Source organism: Hyperoodon ampullatus (genome assembly GCF_949752795.1).
Source record: "Hyperoodon ampullatus genome assembly, chromosome: 9".
Lineage (NCBI taxonomy): Eukaryota > Metazoa > Chordata > Mammalia > Artiodactyla > Ziphiidae > Hyperoodon > Hyperoodon ampullatus.
The window spans coordinates 71653544-71679443 of record NC_136922.1 but is presented as its reverse complement, the minus strand read 5'-3'; the positions used below and the strand labels follow the sequence as shown (position 1 = coordinate 71679443).

Below are 25900 nucleotides of genomic sequence, written 5' to 3'. Positions count from 1 at the left end.
TTTCTAAGCTTAACTTGTTAATAATGATTTCCAAGAATCTGTAATAACAGAACAGAGCAAGGGTTTTTGATTTATGCAATTGTAAACAGAAACCTTATTTTCACCCATGACAGATTCAGATCTAGTCTCCGAGCTTCCAGTTAGCAGTGATGATGGAAAAATAATATCCTATATTTACTTACATTTATAGGCTTACAAATCCAGTTCTCATACATTTATTTGATCCTCATGACATTTCTGTGAGGTGGGCCGGGCAGGTCATGTCATCCTGCCTGCAAACGGTAGGCCCAAAGACTATATGGTTCGTAAGTAGTGGAGCTAAGCCCTGGGCCTCCATCTCCCTGTTCAGTATTTGTCTCCCTAGGGGACCTCCCTGGCCGTCCAGTGGTTAAGACCTCCCTGGCGGTCTGTGCTTCCCGTGAAGGGGGTGCACGTGCAGTCCCTGGTTGGGAATTAAGATCCCACGTGCTGCACAGCCAAAAAAAATTTTTTAAAAAAAAAGGGGGTAGGCTGTGAGCTCTTAATATTATCTCCCTTTCCTAAGTGCTGGGATACTTCTGAGATAATTGTTTAAACTCTGTCTTTTCCAAGATGCTCCTCTTGACTGGCAGTTGGCCAAAACCATAACCTTTTCTATCATATTAAGTTGTTTTTAAAAGTACTGATGGGTGGATGCAGTCATCAGTTCAGAGTTTTACTGTTTGACCTTTAGTTGTTCTGGTAGCCACTTAGGAAAGTGCCTTTGCATTTGTAACATTAAAACCAAGGGGAAGAGTATGTTTATGACTCTTTGGGGAATAAAACGGGTTCATTTACTGCCGCAGTGACAATGTCTTCAAATAAATCTTAATGGGGAACAATTCCCTCTTGATGTTCATTCGTTCCCTTGTTTGCCTCTTTCCTCTTCTTTTTCTCTATCTCTAAAATGGGAATAGAAACACCTACATCATAGAAGATTAGAAATAATACATAAAGAACTTACTAAAACCACAAGATAGTACTGTAGTCATGCTACTTTCCTTCTCCCTTGAAAATGCATCTAGCAAGAAGTCAATTCTGAATGGGTGATGTTGTAAGCTTGGAGCAGGTTTGGCTCTCCAGAAAGCAGACTCTGAGATGGAGATTAGCTTGCAGGATGTTCATCAGGGAACGTTCTTGGCTGTCACACTGATGGCAGGGAGGGAAGAGAAGCAGAACTGGAGAGAGGGAACAGGTGACCTGTGATGCCGGCCCAGTGACAGCCATCATCACTTCAGCTGGAGTGGCCCTTCAGAATTGTACCAAGTCGTGGCAGGAGGGCCTGGCCCTCCTAGTCACTGGGTGCAGGCCACCCTGGGAAGAGGACATGGCCTTGGGCAAAACAGCTCTCTTCAGCTGAGGCAACCCCAGAAGGCTGCCCCTTGGCCACATGCCCTACTGCTCTCGGCAGCTGGGAAAATAAGTCATCCATTTCTGAAGAGGGGTGTTGCTCTGGCAGCACCCACCACTGTCCTTTACGTTTACCTCGAGTCCAAAGGGCAGTGGTTCAAGCAGAGTGAAGTTCTGCAGTTGGTAGAAATGTCCTCTTAACAGTCAAGGACAGCAGTATATTTTCAAGGTGGTACTTGTAAAATGTCAGAAAATGAATACATTTTATTCAGTGTGCTTCTGATTTTTCAAAGTCACCTAGGGCCGGAGAGAGTCCTGTGACCTGTCTCAAGGCCTGACCGTCGTACCTGTGGCACAAGAATGGGGTCCTATTTGTAAATGTGCATATGTCTGCCTCTCAGGCATGCCTGCAAGGTGTGTGAGACCTGCATAGACAATTACGAGAATGGAGGCTGATCTCAAATGCATGGCAAGTCCAAGGGACAGAAAAGACGGAGCCTAGCAAGCGTTTCTTTGATTTTCCTACTGAGTTCATTTTCAGCATCAAAGCAGTGCTCAGGAGCTACCACCCCATCCCCCCCTCACATGTTTCCTTTGAATTTCTTTTTTTCAATCTTTCTGGACAGCCTGCTCCCATGGCCCTACCGTCATACTGATGACCAGCTGGGAGTCCCTTCAAGTTAGAAATGACACTTTGCTCTTAACTTCATCTCATGAGGGGCAAGATGGAAGGGGATACGGGAGAAAGACAGTTCCATCCTGTGCTAGTGATCGTACCAATAGAAATCTCCAGATGACTTCTATTGCAGCCTCCCTCAAGCTCTATCCAGACAGCTAGAAAACACATAGTGTCTTTGATAAGACTGTTAACTTGTTTTTCCCCACCGTATTTCATCTTTCCCTACAGGAGAATTTTGTGCATGTGCAGAGGAGGTGACCCCTTGTCCTCTTTTTCCACAGTTCACTATTTTATGGACTAAAATCCCTGAAAAGAATTTAGTTCTCCTTAATCCACTTCCCCTTTTCACTGTTTCCTCCAGCTCTTATCCAGAAAAAAATCTTCTTATCCTTCAGAAATTCTACCTTTTTCTCCCCTTTTTTCCATTTGTGTCCCCCCCCACTGCGATGATACTCATAAAAACTGATAAACCTAAATGTAGATACATCCATGACAAACCAAAGCCAAGTACAGTGTGAAATGCACGTGGACATAGGAAGGACCACTTTTAAATGTCCTCTGCGAGACTGTGTTCCTTTACAATGTGCTGCTTTCTCACTGCCTTCTCATTGTTGCTGCCATGTTTCAAGTACCAGCTTTCAGAATTTTACAACTACTCACACAGAAATGTTTATTTAAATTCTCGTGCAGTCATAACTCAGTTCTGTTGTGAAAAAACAGGAGTTTCATTTTTTGTATTAAATGGGATTCCATGGGATAATCTCAGAACTTGAGAATAATAGCATCGTGTTCTGTGTTGTAAATAGCTCACAAGTGACCTTTCAGACCACAGCCTGTTCCTGAGTTGGAGGTCCTTTTATCAGAAAGATGAAGCCAGAACTCCGACTTTGAGGGATGAGTTTCCTTCCTTCGTGTCACAAGGGACAGAGTATTTCATTATTTTTTTTCTCCTGCATTATGTTCCATTCGTCTTAGATTGTCAACCCATAAAGGGCAAGAGCAGCATTTGCCAGGCTTGACATGAATCGTGGTGTGTAGCATCGTGGTAAATATTATTTTGACCATGATGAGGAATATGTTATCATCTGTGATGTAGAGCTACATGATTGTATCTAGTAGTTTTTTAATAATTTGTTTCTTTTTTTGCTTTTAAAGGTCATAGAACTCTGTGATTGAGTTTCTCTGTACTAAGGTTAAAAGTTTTAAAGTACAAATTTGTTCTTTGAATGAGCAAGCTGTGTCTCTGAAACTGAGAAATGAGTCCCTGTTTCACAGCACAATTTTGCTTTTTTCTTCACTGCCTTCACAGGAAACACTCGTGAGTTATATATGAGGATGTTTCTCACAGACATTTAATTTTTAATAAACTGTCACTAGGTACTAAACTGATATATAAACGAATAACACTGTAAGTGGTAAGAGGCAGCTGTTTATGATATGATTTTCAAGATGGTTACCCTATACATTTAACGCTTCCAGCTTACACATATAATGTTAGCCAGTGTTTTTGTTTTTGTTTTTGTTTTGGCCGTGCCATGTGGCTTGCAGGATCTTAGTTCCCTGACCAAGGATCTAACCCATGCCCCATGCAGTAGAGGCGTGGAGTCCTAACCACTGGACCTCCAGGGAATTCCCCACATACAATTTTAAAGGATTTGAGTATAAACTATGTTTATATGCATGTTTGTTAATCCAAATAAATTTTTATATAGTAGCAAAGGGGCAGAGATGAAAACAATACCATATAGTAGTTTTTATGTGCTGTTTAAAACTGTACTCCCAAGATCCTTAGCACTGAAACAATAGTATTGAACCTTTATGTTTCCAGCTCTATGAATGATTCATTCTCTATGACCTTTTCTGTAGCTACTAAAGTTGTTCAATTTATAAGAAAACAAACAAGAAAAAGAAATCGAGGGATCAAGACAATGTGTGGCCATGTTCAGTAAACCCAAATATTATTGGTGGGGAAATGCCCCTGGAAAGTGTAGGATGAGAAGACCTTTGGATAAAGACAGAGCTACTTTACAACAACTGGGGACAAGATGAATTTTCAACTGTGGACTTGTTTCATGCAAAAATGCTTGGAGGATTTTGGGATTTAGTTGGAAAGTTGTATCCAAAATGGAATCTAAACATAACATATTCTTCAAGGGCACTTGATGGAAATGCAAATTGAGGTTTCATGAATGCCTGTGTTTTCTTTGAATCTTTGCTTTACTAAAGCAGTTTTCCTTACTTTATGATACATTATGTGCTACCACTAGTAAATTTGAGCCAGTCATGTATTCAGATCTTTGGCTCTTTTACCTAGAACTGCCTTCCCCTTTCAACTTTCTCTTTCATAACCTGAAATATAAAGAGGATAGCATTCATCCATCCATTCATGACTTTCATACATTGCAAGGCAGAGTTACTTGTGTAATTCAAAGGTTGGAAATGACTTGCCATTTTAGAAGGTAAAGATCAAAGTCATGCCTTGAACTATAGCCTAAGAAAGTGTTGCTCTCCAATATGATCTGCAGTTTAATATTTATTTTAGATGTTTTAAGTTATGAGAGGTGCCCCGACATTCTCTGAATCCATTAAAACCTGACTACCACTTTTCAGTGGCTTCATTCATTCATTCCACGTGTGTGTTCATTCTCCATTCACGCACTGACACATTTGTATGCTGGTTTATGGAAGATGAATTAAAAATAGTTCAAGTTCTCAAGTAGAAAGACAGAGATAAATAAAGTGCTAAATAGTATGTGATACCTTGCCCTATTTAAGGTGTGGTCAGAGCGCCCTTGGAGCACAGATGAAAGGGTAAATGATTCCATTTGGGCCCAAGGACGGGGAAAAGGAAGTGGGTAGCATCAGGAAATTGAAAGAGCCAGCCTTGGAGCTAGACCTAAAACTAAGGCTACTTTGCAGTATCCAGTGTAGAAGGGCTGGGGCATGCAACTCCCGCAAAGGGGATAATATGTATAAAGGCACTGAGGCCTGCATGAAAGAACTTGATGAGAATTTAGGTATGACAGTGTGGAGGGCAGTGTGTGGAGAGGTAGCTGGGATGGGAGCCTGGAAAGGTAGCAGGAGAACAGTGGTAAAGGACTTTGTAGGAGATACTGAGAACAGGCTTTCCCTCTGCTTCATCAGATGGCTGTTGCAGGTGGGGACAGATGTCCATTCTTTCAGAACTCAGGCAGCGACTAAAACCAAAGCAAGGCTGGTCTAGGGACAGAGTGCTTCAGTTATATATCATGCTCTGTAGTGCTGAGCTGAAGGGCCTCTTCCAGACTCTCAGAATTGCAAGCTGGCAGGGACCTTTCAGTTCACCTTGTCTAGCTCCTTTGTTTTATAGAGGAGCCATCTGAAGCCCAGTGAGACTGAAGAACTTAATAGCTTGCCTTTAATAGTTATCAAATATGATACAGCTAAAGAGTGAAGTCAGAATTCACCCACGTAGACTTCTTGGGTAAGAAATGAGGTGATACACAGTTATGACCCAGACAACCTGTCATCCCAGTTTTAAACAGCTCCTATGAAAGAATGAGTTTTCACAGGTAATATAGTTTGGTTCTTAGAATTTTGAGTACCCTCTTAAAATAGAATTGCCCATAATAAAGGAACCTGACTGCCTAAGACCAGAACACGTAACAGTAATGGCTCTGCCCTCATTCATCCCCTCAGCGATTATTGACCGAGTTCAGTTTGTGTGCCAGGCTCTGAACTGAATTAGGTAGACAACTGGGGGCTAGAACTAACCTCGTCCTTATATCCATGGAACTTACAGTCTGTTGCAGGAGACATCATTCAAAAACTTGCACAAATAAGAGGGGATGGTTGAGTGGTATATGGTGCTATGAGAGTGTGCAGTTGGGGTGAGGGGATGTGTGTCGAGGAAAGCTGCTCTGAGGAGTGGCCACTGAACCGACATCTGTAGGGTGAATACAGCTTAACTTGGTGGGGAGGGAAAGGAAGAGTATTCCTTGCAAGGGGTCGATCATGGGCAAAGTCCTGTGTGGGAGGGAGTATAACAAGGAAGGTCTTTGTGACCAGAGTATAGAAAGTCAGGGTTGAGAAGTACAGGATGAAACCAGAAAAGGGCAGGGCCTTACAGGCTGTAGTACTGATTTTTTCTATTATTCTCAGAGCTTTGATATATTTATGAGGATGATGACATCATCAAATGTGAATTGTGAAAAGACCTCTCTAACTGCTGTGTGAGAAATGGATTGGAGAGGAACCTGAGTATATGGGCACAGCCCTATAAGGAGACTGCTAGAGAAGGCCAGGCAAGAGGTGATTTGAAGCTAGGGCAGTGGTGGAAGTGGAGATGTTGAGAAGAAGATGGCTTCGGGAGATATCAAAGAGATAAGGCCATTGTGATGTGGGTGTTGGACTGGATATGTGGGTCGGGGACATGTGAATGACTCCTGGGTTTCTGGCTTGTAGAGTCGTTGGACACGGTGCTACCATTCGACAGAATTGGGGGCAATGGATGAGGATCTGGCTTGGAGACATGTAAGGATTGTATCAGCTAAATGGTGGCATGAAATAAAAGGAAAACAACCCCATCAAACTGTTGTCTGATACTGGCATGATATGTTTTATTACCTTTTCCTTTAAAGAAAAGAAATTGAACCTAATAAAATTTTCCTGATGCCACATATCCAAAAAGCATTTAAGTACAAGTGTGACAAAATCAAAGGGACCTCTGGTGGTCTCATAGACACTGTGTTTAGGAAGGACAACCGTGAAGACAGGGAGCCTTCCGGGAAGGCTTTCCAGTGGCCCTTTGGAGTGATGCAGAGAAATCCACCTAGGAATAGCGAGATAAAGCAGGACTAACAGCAGAAGACTAACATTTTAGAGTGGGTGATTGGGAGAGAGAAAATTGCTTAGATTTGGCTGGAGGCGGAGAGGAGATAATGAATTCAGTTGACGCCATGCTAAGTTTTAGGTGCTTAGACCTCTAAATAGAGATATACAAGTTGGAAGTTTGTGTCAGCTGCTGAGGCCACAGATCAGGACTGGAGAGAAACTTGGCAAGTCATATAGTGACAGGTGATTCTGGACGTCTTAGCATGTTCTCCAAATAGGGAGAATGTATATGGATCGAAGGAAACAAAGTATAGTTTCCCAATTGAGATATTTATTAAATAGCTAGAATATACCAGATAGTGTGGTAAATTATTTCTGATAGGTGCCTTATTTAATCCTCCACTACCTTTTGCACTTTCTTCAATGTTACCCGCATTTTCCTAATGAGGTAATAGAGATTCTGAGAGGTTGGTATATTGACCAGAGTCACACAGCTTATAAGTGGTCAGATCTGGGTTCAAACCCATGTCTCATGATGCCAAGTTTGATGTTATTTTCCTACACCCAGCCTTTTTGACACCAACATTTAAGAAGAGGGTTAAGGAGAGAAGGTCTACAGAAGAAGGCTAGAGGGCATGAGAGAAGCAGTAGAAGATTCAAAAGAAGATAGACTCCTGAAAGGCAATACGAATGTGGTCACAGTGAGGGACAGAGCAGTTTCAGAACAAGTGAAGTGAGGGGCTGAGGCATGAAGGGATGGTGAAGAAATGGAATTCGTGAATGGTACTGCCATGTTCAAGAAGGCGATGAGGGGTAGGAGAGAGCGACCAGCAGGAGGGGACGTATTCATGGCAGCCTTGGGAGTTACAATAGCATTTGTGAGTGGTAAGAGCTGTACACAGAGCTGGGTTGGGTGCCCGTACACTTAGACCTCTCATAGAAGCATCAGTAGTGCAGGGTTGAAACACTAGGGTTGTGAGAGGTTAAGGTAACTTCATGAGTGTAGACAGGCAATTCTGGGGACAAGCTTGCTTTGGAGTCTTAGATTGTACTCAATCTGCTGTCTATTCAGTTGTTGATCCCTTCTAAGAAGAGGCCTCTGAATTATTATTTGAAGTAATCTGTCCAGATATACAGACCTTTGATTATTTTTCAAGCAGACATGTCTTCTAGGACATCAACATGAGGTCATAGGGTATTTATGGTTATAGTTAGAAAATGACATCATGAACTAGTGCTTATCTAAAATGTTCTAACTTGGTTACTATGTAGTTATTTTTATCTATCTCATGTACTTTAGGTTATGTTTTCTGTCCTGTGTTTTGACTGCTACTGCTAATTTTGTTTTGAGATCATAAAACAGCTTTAGACTTCTCTGAAAGCCCATTACTTATTGGCATGTTTTCATTTTTTGACAGGTTCATGTATTCCTTCAGGCTTTTAAAACACATTCATAGTGATAACAATAATCTATTTTGGGGATCGGAGTTGTATCTAAGTCTCACCATCTGAAAGAGAATTATAAAATTCACTTCCAAAATTTTAAAAATCATGCAGTCAAAGCATTTACTATCATTTTTTTGGATGTGAATTGCAAGGTGGTTTCAGCGTGTATAGTAGTTAACAGGAGATGTCTCTTTCCCTTTTCGTGTGTTGAGGTACATTTTTTAAATTTTCTATCTTTGTCTCCTTTATGACTCAAGTGTTACTTTCCCGGGGAGAATCACTGTGCTTTTATTCTCCCTTAACCACTCAAATTGCCTAGAGATAGTTAATCTATGCACTCTTTCTCTCTGGTATCCTAGTCCTCCTGCTCAGCCCTGTGAAATGTTTCAGAAACCAATCAATCTGTAACCATTAGGTAAGGCTAAATGGTGACTTCCTCCAATTCCAAATGGTCTGAGAGCTGAGGCATGTGGGAACTGTCACGGTGGCTATGTGTTCAGACCCAGGGGAGAGGTCCAGGCATCACCATTGCTTACTACAGAAGCAGAAGACTGCTTTAATGCTGCATACTGGGCTAGGCCCTGGGCACATATTACTGAGCAAATAGGTACAGTCCCTTCTCTTGAGGACTTTCTGGAAAAGAAATATCCTGCAAACAGCGTAGCAGAAAGGTAAACCAAGCCTATTAATGAGTAAGAAATATATTCCTTACTTATTTTTTATTTATTATTATTTTTTTGTGGTACACGGGCCTCTCACTGTTGTGGCCTCTCCCGTTGCGGAGCACAGGCTCCGGACGCGCAGGCTCAGCGGCCATGGCTCACGGGCCAAGCCACTCCACGGCATGTGGGATCTTCCCGGACCGGGACACGAACCCGTGTCCCCTGCATCGGTAGGCGGACTCTCAACCACTGCGCCACCAGGGAAGCCCCCTTACTTATTATTGAACACATATTTATTGAGTAACTACCGTGGGGTGGGCATCTGGATGGGGAGTGATTGTAGCAGTGAGCGAGAGAGGCACAGCTCCTTGTGAAGCTCTTCAGGCAATATCTTTGTTCACGTGTGCTATTGGGTGATGTTGTTGATATTCTGTCTACTCTCTTAGTAAATTCCATATCTTTGAAATTTGTATTAATAACACTTATTCGACCAAGAAGTTGGCGAATTATGTAAACTTAAAGATTGACTTTCTTCAAGAATCTGTCAAATTAGAATGTGACAGCCGGCTCTAGCTATCAATGTGTATTTCCTACTCACGTTCATTTTTCCTAGTCAATAACATTTAATAGTAAGCAATATAACTGGCTATAACTGATATGATGATCATCTCCATATATTCTATGTCATTTCTTACAGTTATTGCCAGTTTTCGAGGAACTGTCCCATATGGCCTGTCATTGGAAATTGGAGATACAGTTCAGATCCTGGAGAAGTGTGATGGTAAGTAGACCAGTGTTGATTGTTTGAGGTTGTATAAGCAGTCTCCTGTAACATTGGACAGCTCATAAAGTTTACAGATTGTTTCCATACTTCTGTCAATCCCTGGAATTTCCCCAATAGTCACAGTGAACCATTTTTAACAAAACTTTTTTCTTGCATATTGAATGTTTGGCTTATGGGAAAGCATTATTTGGTATTTTTAAGCTGATTGTATTTTTTCCGAATATTATTTACTTATATTCACTAGATACCAACATAGAAAGCAATTGAGACTATTGAATTTGTGAGAGTTCATGACTCGGGGCCAAACAAGAAGGCCTTGCTTAGAATGTCAGGAGTCTGTTGGGTTCCCCAGGACAGAAAGAAGCAGAGGTCCAGAGCAGAAATGCCTTACCCCAGGTTGGGTAACCAGATGCCTCCAGGTGGGACTCCTGCCCAGGCCAACTCTGCTCTAGTCCTTCAGCCATCTCCTCATTTCCCTCAAATTTGGGCTGAAGTTATTCACTGCATTTGAAATGTTAAATGAACTTGTATGATTAATTTATGTAACAGGTATCTCATTCAATCGACCTAATATGTATATTCTCAAATGCTTCTATTCCTGGTCAACAAAACATCCTTAAACTCGAGTCCTTAAAAAGATCCCAGATGAAATGACTACTCTTTTTTTCTTATCAAAATGGCCACATTGTAAAGTCCTATCAGTATATCCATAGATAACTGTTTCTCCTCTTAATATGTTGTCCTTATTAGGAATTTATAATATGGTAAGATTCTATCATATCAAGGTTCATTATTGGCAAAATTGTGTTCTCCCAAATAGAACTATTACTTTTAGTTAGAGCCTGTCATTAAATGGTGGTGATACATGGATATTTATTTTGTCCAATGTAACTAATAAAAATAAAAGGTTTTTTCTGTCATTGCCAGATATATTTTGTTTCTATTTTCTTTACAGATAAATATAAAATCTGTTTTGAATTGGTGAAAATGGGCTTCACAACTAATGGGAGCTTTTTTTTTTTAATTAATTAATTTAATTATTTATTTATTTTTGGCTGTGTTGGGTCTTTGTTTCTGTGTGAGGGCTTTCTCTAGTTGCGGCAAGCGGGGGCCACTCTTCATCGCGGTGTGTGGGCCTCTCCCTATCGCAGCTTCTCTTGTTGCAGAGCACAGGCTCCAGACGTGCAGGCTCAGTAGTTGTGGCTCACGGGCCTAGTTGCTCCGCGGCATATGGGATCTTCCCAGACCAGGGCTCGAACCCGTGTCCCCTGCATTGGCAGGCAGATTCTCACCCACTGCACCACCAGGGAAGCCCCTGGGAGCTGTTTTATAACCTGAAAACCTTTCTGTATGATGTAGTTGGACAGAGACCTCTCTATGACATATCTGCAATTCTCAAAAAGTTTTGGTTTCTGTTAAAATAGTTGTTTAAGAATGGCTATATTTCTTGGATGGATGTCTTTAAGGGATGTAGTAAACCCTGACGTTATAGAGATTCCATTTCTCAGTTCATTCTGTTCTCTCCAGATTGATTTCAAAATGATGTTTTACAATATATTCTTTTGAGAAAACTTATGAGGAACAAAAATATTTAAATGCAAATCTCAAATACTTCTTTCTAAAAGTTCAATTAATCAAAAAAAGATTCAATTCCATAGAACATTTGTTACATGATAAGATAATTTCTTACCAATAAGCAAAATGGTTTCTATTCTTGAAGAAAAAATAAATTGAAAATAATGCATTTATAGGGGGCTATATATTAACCATATAAATATATATATGTATGTATCTATCTATCTATATATATATGCACACATGTAATTGTTTTAAACTATAAAAAGATATGTTCCCCGTTAAGGATAGTGCCATAAAATTGATTCAGAGTTCCTTGGAGGTTAAGTAGTAGGCATTCTACAGAATAAAAACTATGTGTGGATGAAAGAGTGCCATTAGTTCTTTTAGTAGATGAGACTTGGCTTCACTCTTCTTAGGCTATCAGACTGATCCTAACCCAAGATGGTAGGCTGAAGAAATGTGTGAATTCACTACAGAACTGCTGGCTGAGCACTATGCTTTGATGGTAGAGTCTGAGCTTTGTAGTCAGGCAAAGAGAATTTGGAACTATGTTAAATCTTGTGTAGATTTTTGAATTTCCCTGGGATGTAGTGTAGCGTTTTATAAAATGAAGTGAAACTAAGCTCAGAGAGGTCAATTAATTTGCCCAAGATTCAACAGCAAATAAGTAGCAAAGCCAGAATTTAAGTGCAATACTCTGATTCCAAAGCCTTTATTTCCCTTATGCATGCTTCTATTTTTCATGTACGTTTCCAATACAATTTGTAAATGATTTTATTAATAGAAGACTTAAACTAGTAGTCACTTGACTGTTAGTCTAGCCTAATCCCAACCCCCACTACGTTTATACCTAGAATATTTATATGTAGGGTAAAATTCCATCAGTAAAGGACAGATTGATTTCTAACCATTTCTTCAAAGTATTGTAATGATTTATTGAAATATGACCATGATTATTTCTCCACAGGCTGGTACAGAGGATTTGCCTTAAAAAACCCAAATATCAAGGTAAAAATTATTGCTTTTAACCATAATTATGGGATTTTTAAGAAAGATAGTTAATTTACTTTATTTCATTATACAATTGAAATTACAGTTGGGACTCTTAGTTGAAATACTAAATGGCAATACAGATTTTCATAATTTTGGAAATTCCTTTGAACTTGGATTATAGTTAAGACATGCTATTCAAATGATAATATTATGTAGCTCTTGAAATTTATACTGAGAAGACCTTAATAGGCTTACTATATATAAAAAAAATCTTTTTGAAGTGTTAGTTTCACAGAGAGTGAAAGTAAAATTCAGGCAGGGGAAATATATATATTCCAAAAGAAACACTGAATAGAGGTATTTAATCTTTAAGTTTTCTGTGGTATCATTTGTAAAAAGTTGGTGTGGAGAAACAGGTTTATTGTAGGGTATGTTAAGTGTCCCTTTGGATTTGAGGAGCTGAAATGTGGGAAAATCATAGAAAGAGTCCATCTTTCTTACCATTACAGACAAAAACTAAGACTCATTATCCTTTATATATTTATATAAGTCCTAAGGAATTATAGTAGGAAGTAATATGATTTTTCTTTTACCTTTCATTTATGTAGTTTATGATTTTGACAGTAATCCTCGCTAATATCTATATTTTTCTAATACTTTGTTCTAATCTACCCATGCTACCCACATTTCTCTAATATTTTTTTACATGTCATGTTCATTTTTCAGTTTAATTCTGGTTTTACTAGGATTGTAGATAAGAAATTGTATCATTTCTCATTACCAAAGTCTAATATAAGTAATCTAAACTCTTTTGTCTGCCTTTCTGCTTAAATATACCTTTTTTTCTGGATCATCCAACTGTGTTTATTACTTTATTTCATTTATTTTAGGTCATTCTAAAGGAGAGCCTGATACTTTAGCCCTCATTTAAAGTTATTTTTGGACATCTGCAGGCACATGCAAATGTAGCTTCAGTATTTAATTTTTCATTTAGTACATGCTTGAGAAAAAATGTGTTATGGTTTGTTACTTCTGTTACTCTTTGAAACTCAAGTTCTGACTTTTTCTTGTTAATTACTATAATTACTCTATTTGTTATTCCTACCATATTAAGGTAAATTTAAATTCCAAAGGGAAAAAAAAGTTATTTTTTTAACCTATATACCTATTTACTACTGTTGTATATTACAGAACTTACTAGTTAAATTTTATATTATCCTTGGATCCACAATGGTGATAATGTGTTCAAATGACATTTGTTTTCCTAAATATTTAATTGAATTTGTCATTTAATTGTACCTAAAAAATCATTCAGGGAATATTGTTGTTTAATGGATAATAAAATTGATGCTCTTCTTTTTAATGTTGTTTTTTTTCAATTTCTCATTTAGAACAAAGGAATAATTTCCTTGCCCTAGCTTTTCCCTACAATAAAAAGCTTTAAGCTAGCGTGGCTTCTTTTGTTTAATTTTTATTCCTTCAGAATGGCAGCCTGGTGATTAATTGCTGCTATGTTTTCATCAAAGATCTTCCCTAACATGTAATACACAGATTGTTTCCAGATTCATAGTGGTATTTTTTAGTATATATTTTTAAATAGACACATGAGTATTTTGGAGAGAAGAAAAAGAACTACAACCAAAACAAACAATAAAAACCCCTTTCTTTCAATACTGCAGTATTAAAAAAAAATTCTTATTCAACATGCTTTCTATATAGAATTCTTGAAAATATAAAAATTTTCTGTTTTTTTTTTTTTTTTTTTTATGGTACGTGGGCCTCTCACTGTTGTGGCCTCTCCCGTTGCGGAGCACAGGCTCTGGACGTGCAGGCTCAGCAGCCATGGCTCACGGGCCTAGCCGCTCCGCGGCATGTGGGATCCTCCTGGACCGGGGCACGAACCCGTGTCCCCTGCATTGGCAGGCGGACTCTCAACCACTGCGCCACCAGGGAAGCCCAAAAAAATTTTGTTTTATAAAGAATATACTTTTGAGTGGAATTTAATTTTTTGATTATATTTATTTTAAAGTATCTCTAAATTTGTAAACTGGTAAGTAGTAGAAAATAAAATGAATGGGTCTAAGCTACAATAGATTTAGCCTAAAGAATGTGTTAGAGATTCCTTCTTCCTAGTATTGTTATGGTTGTGTGGCTATATTTTATACATATGACTTACAAAACTAACTCTGCTGTAATAGACAGCTAGAACCATAACCTGCATGTTTTCTCTTCCAGGGTATATTTCCTTCCAGCTACGTTCACTTGAAAAATGCCTGTGTAAAGAACAAAGGGTAAGACATGAATTTTATTAATAGTTGAAGGATTTTTCATAGAACCATTACTTATTTTGGAATTTGAAGACGTAGTAATTGTCTTGAAAAATGAACTATAGAAAAGCATGCCATTGTCTGTGTTGTTTGATAAAGACAGATTACACTAAGGCAGTTGGCGGAGAAAATTAAAGAACCACGTCTGTGTGTTGGACAGCAGTAGGATCTAGGGCACTGGAGGTCTCTCATTGTCCAGAAATCATAGAATCGGCCTAATCTTTTTTTTTTTTTTTTAACATCTTTATTGGAGTATAATTGCTTTATAATGGTGTGTTAGTTTCTGCTTTAAGCAAAAGGAGTTGGTTTTTCTTGGTTTCCTGCTGTGTAGGGAAGCATGGCAGTCACACCCATCAAATGCTGAGTCATGTCTCAACCCCAGGAATTTCCTAGATTCACTACTGAATTATAAGCAGCCAAGTCTGCCATTATTTTCCTATTTGGGGTTAATACCATATCCTTGTGTGACCATTTCAAAAAGCCGCTATTCTGCTTCAGAGAACATCATTTCTGTGCTATTTGTTTGATTGAGCTCATTGATCACTTAGGATTTCTCATATATTTAAAAAGTTTTTCCCAGTCTGTGTCCAAAAGGACTTAAAGCGGCTGTTATGATAAAAGATTATTCAAATAAAATATCACAGAATGAAAGAGTAGCACTTGCTTATTTAAGTGGTTAACATAAGCAGATTATTCATTTTAAGTGAATCCAAATATTTGCTGCCAGTGTCACAAGGAATATGCATTGGATCACTGAATAATTTTCATTTTATGACAAAAGAAACAATACAGGTTGTACCATAAAAATTGCATTATTCATCAAATAGCAAAAAATAGGAATTTATTAAATTATTAAAGCACATTTTAAAGCATATTAAATTACATCTTCAAACTTTATTTTTACCAGAAAAGTTCCATGGAGGCTATTCAAATGGGTGATTCTTATATCCACCCTCTATAAAGGTAGAGTATTAAATCTTAGCTCAGTGAAATAATTTCTTCAGGTGGCTGAGAGTATATGGTATAACTACTTTGAGTATGTGGATAAAACTTAAAGAGTCTAGGAGATCCTTATGTTATATGTCTTATATATGTCAGTTACTTTAAGCAGTATTATTATTATTATTTTGGTGGTAGTAGTAGTAATTATTTAAAACAGTAGATTAAAAACATAATACTAATAATTACCACTACTATTACTCTTTTAATAAATGTGTCCGTCAGAAATGTTGTGCAGTTATAATCCACCAGAAGTGAGTCAAGCAGAGTTATCAATCCTTTTGGAATCCTCCCAGCAGACTCTATCCAGCTCCCTTCAGGTAAACCAAGGGACACTCCAGAAAACACATGCTTACTCTTTGTTCTGACCTTTCTGCCCTAGTGATCTGGTCTAGGCAATGTTGAAACCCAGGGTTTCTACCCTGTCCCTTAAAGAGTCCACCTGAGCAGATCCCCTGCAGCCAGAGTTCTTTGCTGCCTTTGCCCCAAGCCCCACCCTGATCCCCTCAACTCTCCAGAGCAGAGGGCCACCCAGCCCCCACCTTACACTCAGACCGAGGAAGAGAAAAGAGAAGATGCTAGCAAAAACGTCAAGCATCACTTCACCCAGTGAAAGTCCTCTCTCTCAAATTCTATTGGGGTGGGACGTAATTTTAATTGAAACAAGTACCTTCTTTTATTTATTTTATTTTTATTTTTGTCCCAGCCAGTAAGTGGTGAGTATCTGGCTCCCTTGAGTCCGAGGAAGTTTAAATATGGGTAAAGGCGTCTCAGAATTTGGTCGTGTAAGTTTAAGACTTGGTTGTGGGTTCTCCACCTGACACAGGGCATGATAAGCATTATACAGCAAGAGAACTTCAGGGTAGAACCAAAATTCATTTTCTTAAAAAAAAAAATGTTGTTGGGCTTCCCTGGTGGCGCAGTGGTTGGGAATTCGCCTGCCGATGCAGGGGACGCGGGTTCGTGCCCCGGTCTGGGAGGATCCCACATGCCGCGGAGCGGCTGTACCCGTGAGCCGTGGCCGCTGAGCCTGCGCGTCCAGAGCCTGTGCTCCTCGGTGGAAGGGGCCGCGGCAGTGAGAGGCCCGCGTACCACAAAAAAAAAAATGTTGGAATTCATTGAGACTTTAGGTTCTAGGACTATTAACTGGAAGAAAAACTTTAGCCTGAAAACATTCAAGAACACGTATTGCCAGGTGATTGCTTTTCCAGAGAGGAACCTCTTTGGGATTTTGATGTTACCTGCCTTGTTTTCAGGGGATTAGCACCCTGATTGCCCACCAGGATGAAATAGCTGCAAAGTTCATCTCAGAATAGCTGAACAAAATATAATTTCAGGGGTAACTATTTATGACAGACTGTTTGAATGTTGATTTGGGTATAATTAAAAGGAAACAGCTGCCTCACCTAAAATGGCAATTCTGTGCTTCTTAAAAATTTACATTTTGGTTGAACAAACCCCAAATCAACTTCCCCCAGACTGAATTGCCTTTATGTTTTTTCCTGGGTCTTTAGAGCAATGCAGGACTGACAGGGGTGCTTAAGTTATAGTTTGTGAGGTCACTCCTCTATTGTTTAATTCCTGCTGAGGTCATTTCAGTTTTTAGATGTTAAGTAGGTTGTTGAGTTTTCCTGGAAATTCCTTGTTCCCTCCTGACCTTGCATTCTATCATTTTATAGTCTCTGTCTCCACATATTCATCCTTTAAATTGCAACAGCTGCTTCAAAAGCAAAATAAATGCACTACCATTTGAAAATGTCCTATTATATAGACTTGATAAAAGGTTCTATATATGTCACAGTTCATATTATTACTGTTTACTTTTATTTCTAGTTTTACAACCCAGCTTTACATTTTCAGCAGTGTTTAAGCTCTAGAAAGGAGTAAAACATTCACAACGTCAGTACTTTAGCAGCAGTATGAAATGAGGAGAAGAGACTCTGTTGGTGAAGAAATCAAGGCAAGATTTTAATTCCCATACTTGCTGTCAAGAAAACTTTACAAAAAAAATTATATGCACTTTGGACATAACGTCAAAAAGGAATGCAGAGCAGTTATTAGCCTCATGCTACGAAGTAATTTTCCCTTGATCATCCATGTAACCTGGTTCAGTGTCTACATATTAGATATTGTCCTTGGAAAAAAATACTCAAATGAAGAGATAATCCCCATCAGTACAGTCGGTTACCATTCTTTTGAAAAGCTGTAGTATTAATAGGCACTTACCCATTTTAAGCTGCACAAAAACTGGAAGAATTTGAAAAAAGAAACTAGAGATGAGAAAAAAAGGTTATTGTATGTCAAAGATAGAATACAGAAGACCAATTCAGTCTTCTGTTTTTTCCCTCCATCTCCTCTATATCTCCTTAATATTAGGACCACCATACATACCCTGCTAGATGTTGGTATGAATATTTTCCAAGTATGGTTTCTGATGTTTAGAAAAGAAATAGGAGAAATACATTACCCTAATCATGGAGCGGAGCGTTCTGCAATGGATATTCAAATATCTGTGATGTCAAACCCGTAATAAGTTCTGTGATGCATGACAACATTACTGATAGTAGTAATCATTTTTCATGGTCTTGTTGGCAAGTCATGAAAATGAAGTGTTAATGAGAACAAGTGAGTGTTCAATCAGTATATCAGTGTCTAGTTGTTTATAACGGTGAGTTAGTTTAGATGTTTGCAGCCATCAAAGCCTGATCATTGAATGAGCCTGTCCCTCCCTTTGAGTCCTATGGTCATAGAGCTTGGAAGGCAAAAGCCATCTCACAGTTTATGTAGCCTGGTGACCTCATGTTACACACAAGGACTTTGAGACTTGGAGAAGTTAAACGAGTTGCTCTTTAGAGGTCAAACTGTGGCTGAAGCAGAACTCTTCTGCTATTGTTGCTTCTCCACCACACTGCTCAGACTTGATCTGGATAAAGTGGCTGGTCATTCTGTTATGGTACTGCCATAACCCACTTTACATTCCTCACACAAGTTCATAATCGGATCCTGGTTACTGTCTGCAGAACCAAAAATAACTCTGCAGCTTCCTTTCCTGGTTGGTCTTTCAGAGTGTTTAAAAGAAGATTATTGCCTATGTCATTTGCATATACACTTTGTTGTTGTTGTTCCATTTCACAGACAATTTGAAATGGTTATTCCCACTGAAGACTCTGTTATCACAGAAATGACATCAACATTAAGAGACTGGGGAACCATGTGGAAACAACTCTATGTGGTACGTAACTTTTTAATGGCATCATGTTTCCGATAAAGAATTGTTTTAAGAAATATCTGAACAGGAGTGTCAACTAGCATTTGAGCACATGCTGTAAGTCACTAGTACTCCTCCAGGAATCGGAGATAGAGAGCTTAATAAGACTCAGTATTGTTTTAATCCCTGTGTCCATCTAGAATGGATTTTGCAAGTTCTTTTTCAAACCGCACGAAGGTAAAAGATCACTTTCCTGGCATCTAATCAAATAGGATGGTTTACATGGAACCAGGGTTAAGCTTTCTGAATACATTTAATTTTCAGGGGGAACTAAACTTATTTTCAATACAATTTTCATATTGGTGGTATTTTTAATGTTCTAATTCTCTATAAATTATTCAAGTATAATAAAAATGATAGGCTGCTTAGCCAGAATCAATGAGAATATTCTAAATATACAAGAGAAAAGGATGTTTCTTGGGGTAAAAAGGGGTCAGTGTTTTGGGTATATATATATATATATACCTATTTACATGTTATACTTACTGAGAGTCTTCTGTGGTGCAAACCCTGTGGGAAGTACTCTATATGTAGTATCTCATTTAATCCTTACTACCACTCAAGGAAATAAAAGCCTATAATCATCCTCAGTTTACAAATGAGGAAAATGAGGCCGAGAGTGAAGAACTTGCTGGAGGCCAAGTAGTTGGAAAATGGCTGAGCTGGGATTCAGATGTGAATCTAGCACCCTCCCCTCACTCTGAACCACTGTGTATGGGGAATTGGGGGTGACATTTTGGGGAAGATGAATTTATTTCTTCTCTGATTTTCAAAGGAATTTATAGAACAGCTTAATCATTTGAAGGGATGTGCTCAAAATACAAAGGTGTACTTATCCTGACAAAATGATTTGAAATAGCCCGTCAAAGAGAAAATCCAAATTAGTGAGGGACATGGGCACGAAATGACCGTTTTTATTTTCTGCTACATAGAAAATGCAATAGGGGGACTTCCCTGGTGGCTCAGGGGTTAAGAATCCACCTGCCAATGCAGGGGAACATGGGTTCGAGCCCTGGTCTGGGAAGATCCCACGTGCCAAGGAGCAACTAAACCTGTGTGCCACAACTACTGAGCCTGCACTCTAGAGTCCGTGAGCCACAAGTACTGAGCCCACGAGCCACAACTACTGAGGCCCGCATGCCTAGAGTCCGTGCTCTGCAACAAGAGAAGCCACCACAATGAGAAGGCCACGCACCGCAACGCAGAGCAGCCCCTGCTCGCCACTAGAGAAAACCTGCGCATAGCAATGAAGACCCAGTGCAGCCAAAAATAAATAAATAAATTAATTAATTTAAAAAAAAGAAAATGCAATAGGATAGTTCATTGAGGCAAGAAAATCTTTAAAAGTCACTAATGAAAACCCTTTTGATGTTGGATTTCTCTGACCATGCCCTCCTGGAGCTGGCAGCGTTAGGGCTCACTACTAAAATCCACAAGATGATCTTAGGTGAAACACAGTGTCTGGGCTTTGCTGGGGTGAGGTAAATGCACTGTCAAGATAATTGAACTCAAGGGCTCTGTGCTGGGAGACTACAAAGGAAATGCAAATCTCCTTTTTAGATTTAAAAAAAATTTTGTTGGAAAGAATATAAAACCCAAGTATTATTTCACTTAATATTGTACATGACACTAACATGGAAAATGAAACTATGTGAAATTTTCAAATCACTGCATCCTAAGTACCCACTATAAAAATGATGACAGTGTAAGTGTCAACCATTAGCTGAGCTAAGGCACCAGCACTTTTCCTTTTATGTAGCTGCTGGTGAGGAACAGAGTTAAATTTCCACTTGATTCTTCCTTATCTAGCTATTTTTACTTGCTTTTGAGGCTGCGAGCATCTATTTTGGGGACATACTTGATTGGCTTGAAAACCTATGTGTTGTAAGCTCTAGGAGTAACCTTCTCACCTCCTACTGTCCTAAGTGACGGAAACAGAGAGAGAATTTTTTCAAAGTTTCCTTGGATACTGGAATGGTAGTCAGTTCTATTAGGAAAAAATATAAAGTTTAACCTGGAAGTACCAGATTTTTGACCTTGAGAAGGAGGCTGACTTGACTCTGTCGGACCTTTTGGTTTCTCTTTTCCTGATGTAAACCTTTTTGCTAAATGTTTTGGTTCAAGTTCATCATGCTTGAGTGTATCGGGGTACTGTCTGTGGTCTTTCCTAACAGTTTTAAGGCTAGCTTCTCCACTGGAAGCTTCTCCACTGGAAGATGCTTGATGAGCCACTAATATCTTGTCAATTATAAGTAGTATATGAGATATACTTAATATATGTAGGACATTTAGCATAAAAAAGCACATGGCAGATGCTTGAGAAATGCTATTTGCTCTTTTTAATAACATTGGTAATGGCCTAATTAATGTCCTTTAAAATATCACTTAATAAAGTGTCAGTAATCTAACCACAAAACGTTTAGGAGAAATACAGCAGCCTTCGTCTACCAAGTACTTTTGTGCAGGCCTTTGGGTGGGTATTTCACATCTCTCTTCTGTGGGACTCTGCCAGGTAGTTTTTGTTCTCGAAGCTCATCAAAGGTAATCTATCCAGGGGCTTCCCTGGTGGCACAGTGGTTGAGAGTCTGCCTGCCGATGCAGGGGACACGGGTTCGTGCCCCGGTCCGGGAAGATCCCACGTGCCGCAGAGCGGCTGGGCCCGTGAGCCATGGCCGCTGGGCCTGCGCGTCCGGAGCCTGTGCTCCGCGGCGGGAGAGGCCACAGCGGTGAGAGGCCCGCGTACCACAAAAAAAAAAAAAAAAGATAATCTATCCAGGGTCCCATGCTAAGTGGGAAAGCCTGGCTGTAAACTAAGGTCTGCTGCTCCAAAAATTATATTATTTTCATCTTGAGGCAAATCAAAACTTACCCATTCTCTACAACACTAAAATACTTACAGTTCACTTTTTGCAAAAAATAATGCAGACATTTTCTGATATATTGTAAAAATGTTTAGATATTTTTCTATTTTAAGTGTTTAATATTGTACCCTACCTTTTTCATTTGACATTAAATCAAAAGCATTCTTCACGTTTCCTGAACAGTCTTCATAACTATCCAATTTTTAAAATCCAGTTTTTAAAGAAGCATCATTTTCTGACTAGCTGTCAAAACAGATATGAACTGTTTTCATGCACTAGTAGGGAGGGTTTGCTGGTCAGGGCTGCAGCATGTCACTGTTCCTGCCACCCCTTCCTGAAAGGGAAAGCAGACCAACCTGAAAGGGAAAGTGGACCAACTTGTTTTCCTTTTATAAAGGATCTGGCTTCTTCTCAGCTCAGTGTTCTCTTAGACTTAAGAACTAGAGGTGACATTATTAGGAAATCAAGCCCATTCTTCTAGACAACTGCAGAACGCCTTCCCCAAGAGCAGGACAAGTGACTTTCACACTGTGGCAGTCATTTTAAGCAGAGCTGACTCTCTCCCTGGCTGCATGAGATTTGACTTATATTTTCCTTATGTAATTTCTTTGACTCAAGTGAACTTTTCTTTCTGACCACAGAGTTCCTCAAGTTTTTTTTTTTTTAATTTTTTAAATTAATTTTTTAATTGAAGTATAGTTGATTTACAATGTTGTGTTAGTTTCAGGTGAACAGCATAGTGATTCAGTTATATATATGTATATGTATGTGTACATATATATATATATATATATATATACTCTTTCTTCAGATTCTTTTCCATTATAGGTTATTGCAAGATACTGAATATATAGTTCCCTGTGCAATACAGTAGGTCCTTGTTTATCTGTTTTATATATAGTAGTATGTGTCTGTTAACCCCAAACTCCTAATTTATCCCCCCCACTTTCCCCCTTTGATAATTATAAGTTTGTTCTCTGTGTCTGTGAGTCTCTTTCTGTTTTGTAAATAAGTTCATTTGCAACATTTTTTTTTAGATTCCACATATAAGTGAAATCATATGATGTTTGTTTTTCTCTGTCTGGCTTACTTCACTTAGTATGATGATCTCTAGGCCCATCCTCCTCAAGTTTTTCTTGATCTTCCCTGCTTGTTCCTTTATATGATCTAAACAGAACCCACCTCTCAAGATCCACCAAAACTAACAGCTCTAAATCAAGGTATTCCTTCCTTCATTCTTCAGCTGCTGGGACTACGTAGTGCAGTCTCGGCCATTGTGGTTGGGAGCTTACACCAGGTGAAGAACACAGACACTGACCAGTGACTTACAACATTATAGCACCTTTGTAATGACTTGTATGGGAGTGTATAACGTGAGTAAAGAGTGAGAGGTTGTAGAAGAACAGGCTCAAGAGAGTGCTCTAGGAGTTGAGAGCAAAGTTATTGATATCTCAGAGGATCAGGGATGGTGTCATGGAGAATGCTTCTTGGTCAGCTGACACATTGCCTAACCTGCACAGTACACGAAAATGCTTTTCTAGTCACCAAGCATTGATAAAGCAGAAGATCCATCACTACTTTTTACAAGAAAAAAAAAAAAAAGAAAAAGAAAAAGAATGTTATGACTGACCATCTTTACCCATCACACAGAACTTGGTATTTCTGGCAGCTTATCTCTGTAGAGGACTTTAGATGAACGATAATCTCAATACTTTCATACCACTATTCATATAGCCTACTAATAATTTTTGTAGAAAGTAAAAGCATGACTTCTTCTTAAGAAAGATGAAGGGTTGATGGAAGATGAAATACTTATAAAAGGTTTACCCTAAATATCTCTGGGGAAGAGACATACACTTAGATTTTAATAAAGACACAATTTTTATAAGAGGGTTTATTCTGGATCACAACCATAATGATAACAGCATTAGTAGCAGCTGATACTTACATGATATTTATTCTGGGCCAAACATTGTTCTCAGAGTTTTAATATATGAAGTCATCAATCCTTATAGCAAGCCTATGAGATGGGTACTATGATAGCCATTCTACAGATAAGAAAAGAAGCATAAAGAGGTTAATACACTGCCAAAGGTTTCTCAGTCAGTGAAGGGCAAAGTTAGAATGCAGGGCTTCCCTGGTGGCGCAGTGGTTGAGAGTCCGCCTGCCGATGCAGGGGACGTGCGTTCGTGCCCCGGTCTGGGAAGATCCCACATGCCGCGGAGCGGCTGGGCCCGTAAGCCATGGCCGCTGAGCCTGCGCGTCCGGAGCCTGTGCTCCGCAACGGGAGACGCCACAACAGTGAGAGGCCCACGTACAGCAACAAAAAAAAAAAAAAAAGTTAGAATGCAGATTGAGGTAGTTTGTCTTTCAAGTCTATGCTCTTTTTTTTTTTTTTTTTTACGGTACGCGGGCCTCTCGCTGTTGTGGCCTCTCCCGGTGCAGAGCACAGGCTCCGGACGCACAGGCTCAGCGGCCATGGCTCATGGGCCTAGCTGCTCTGCGGCATGTGGGATCTTCCCGGACCGGGGCACGAACCCGTGTCCCCTGCATCGGCAGGCAGACTCTCAACCACTGCGCCACCAGGGAAGCCCCAAGTCTATGCTCTTAATCAGTGTACTATTGGGGTCTCTTCACAAATGTCATCTCTAACCCATAAAATAACCTTACCGGAAGTTAATACTGTGCCTGTTTCACAGATGGCAAAAACCATACTCAAAGCCTATAAAACTAGTGAGTGGCAAAACCAAGATTTGAAGCCAGGAGTTTAACCTGTCTTTTTTCCAACTAAGCCTCCTCGCTTGATGAATTTCACAGGAGATTAGCCTGAATTTACATGAATGTTTAACAAGTAAGAAAGAAAACATTTTTTTTTTAAAGTCTAAATACTGACCAGATAATAGCAGTGAAAATTCATCAATGAACTAGTGTGGGAGCCCTCTGTGTACCCAGCTTCTGATGGGAACACAGTAAAGCATTAAGACCAACATGCAAGAAATAATTGGAAAACAGTGTTTTCTGTTGAATTGGCTTTAATTCATGCAGGCATACTTCAGAGAAGGGGATAAAAGAATGTGAGCAAGAGTTGTAAGGGGAAGATTTCTTGAGGGAGGTGGAAGTCGGTTGGAGCCTTGAAGGGTAGTAGAATTGGATGGAGCTAAAGAAAGAGGATTTGAGGTGGAAAGGGAAGCAGAGTAACTAAAGCCAGAGACCAAGCTTGGGTGTGGAGGCTTAGTGAGGACCCTGAGACACAATGTCTGTGTTGGGGAGTCTGAGAAGTGAAGTTGGATTCTTGGGCAGGAGAACAGCATTGTGAAATGGGATGAAAGCATGTAGAGCAGTGAGTGCATTTGAGGACCCGAGGGGAGAGTTTGTCTGTTAATGGAGAATCTGTCCACAGAGTGGCCAGCACACAGAGGGTAAGCAGGACTGCCCCCCATTTCCTCTGTGGTTACCCCATGCCTCAGTGACTGACCATTGAATTTCCTCATTTGCATATTTCCCAGAGAAATGAAGGCGATCTCTTCCACCGGCTGTGGCACATCATGAATGAAATCCTGGATCTGCGGCGGCAGGTGCTTGTGGGGCATCTCACCCATGATCGGATGAAGGACGTGAAGCGCCACATCACCGCCCGCCTGGACTGGGGCAACGAGTGAGTACTGGCCACTGAGGGGGTGGTCTCTGGTGGCTGAACATGACAGATGTGACTGCAACACAGGTGTGAGCCACTATGCAGTCATATCTCTGGAAGACACCAGAGGAGGCTTTTCCATCTTTCCCCTTTGGGGGGCTTAGTGCAAACTCTCACTAGTAGAGTCGAGAACTTCATCCCCTAGGGCTGGTATGGGTCCCAGGACGTTGTCGGTTCTCTACTGCCCTGTGTGCTCTGACAGTGTGCAAGTGCTCATGAAATACAAAATATTCACTGGGGTCAATCAGATATGGCGTCTGCTAAAAATTCATCTTGTTTCAAGACTTTAGGTTTGGCATGAGAATTTCCTTCAGAATCTATTCCTCTTCTTTATTGTGGTAGTAGGTCGTTGGTGTAATCTGGAGGGAAACACTAATGCTAATAGCTTCTGTTAAAAGTCTTAGGACAGGAACCCTGGGTGGGGGGGGG

The 25900-nt window shown here is 39.7% G+C and overlaps 1 protein-coding gene across 2 annotated transcripts in view; it reads left to right on the top strand.

The window, feature by feature from the left end:
• The window catches only part of DOCK4 (dedicator of cytokinesis 4), a gene marked incomplete at its 5' end in the record, with an annotated part of 498756 nt that overhangs the window by 214808 nt on the left and 258048 nt on the right, over nucleotides 1-25900 (top strand). For both annotated transcript variants that reach the window (XM_079712023.1, XM_079712022.1), the window contains 5 exons: nucleotides 9665-9748; nucleotides 12297-12337; nucleotides 14558-14613; nucleotides 18784-18880; nucleotides 25284-25432. In XM_079712023.1, coding sequence (XP_079568149.1) covers nucleotides 9665-9748; nucleotides 12297-12337; nucleotides 14558-14613; nucleotides 18784-18880; nucleotides 25284-25432 — 427 coding nt within the window. The remainder of the gene's footprint in view (nucleotides 1-9664; nucleotides 9749-12296; nucleotides 12338-14557; nucleotides 14614-18783; nucleotides 18881-25283; nucleotides 25433-25900) is intronic.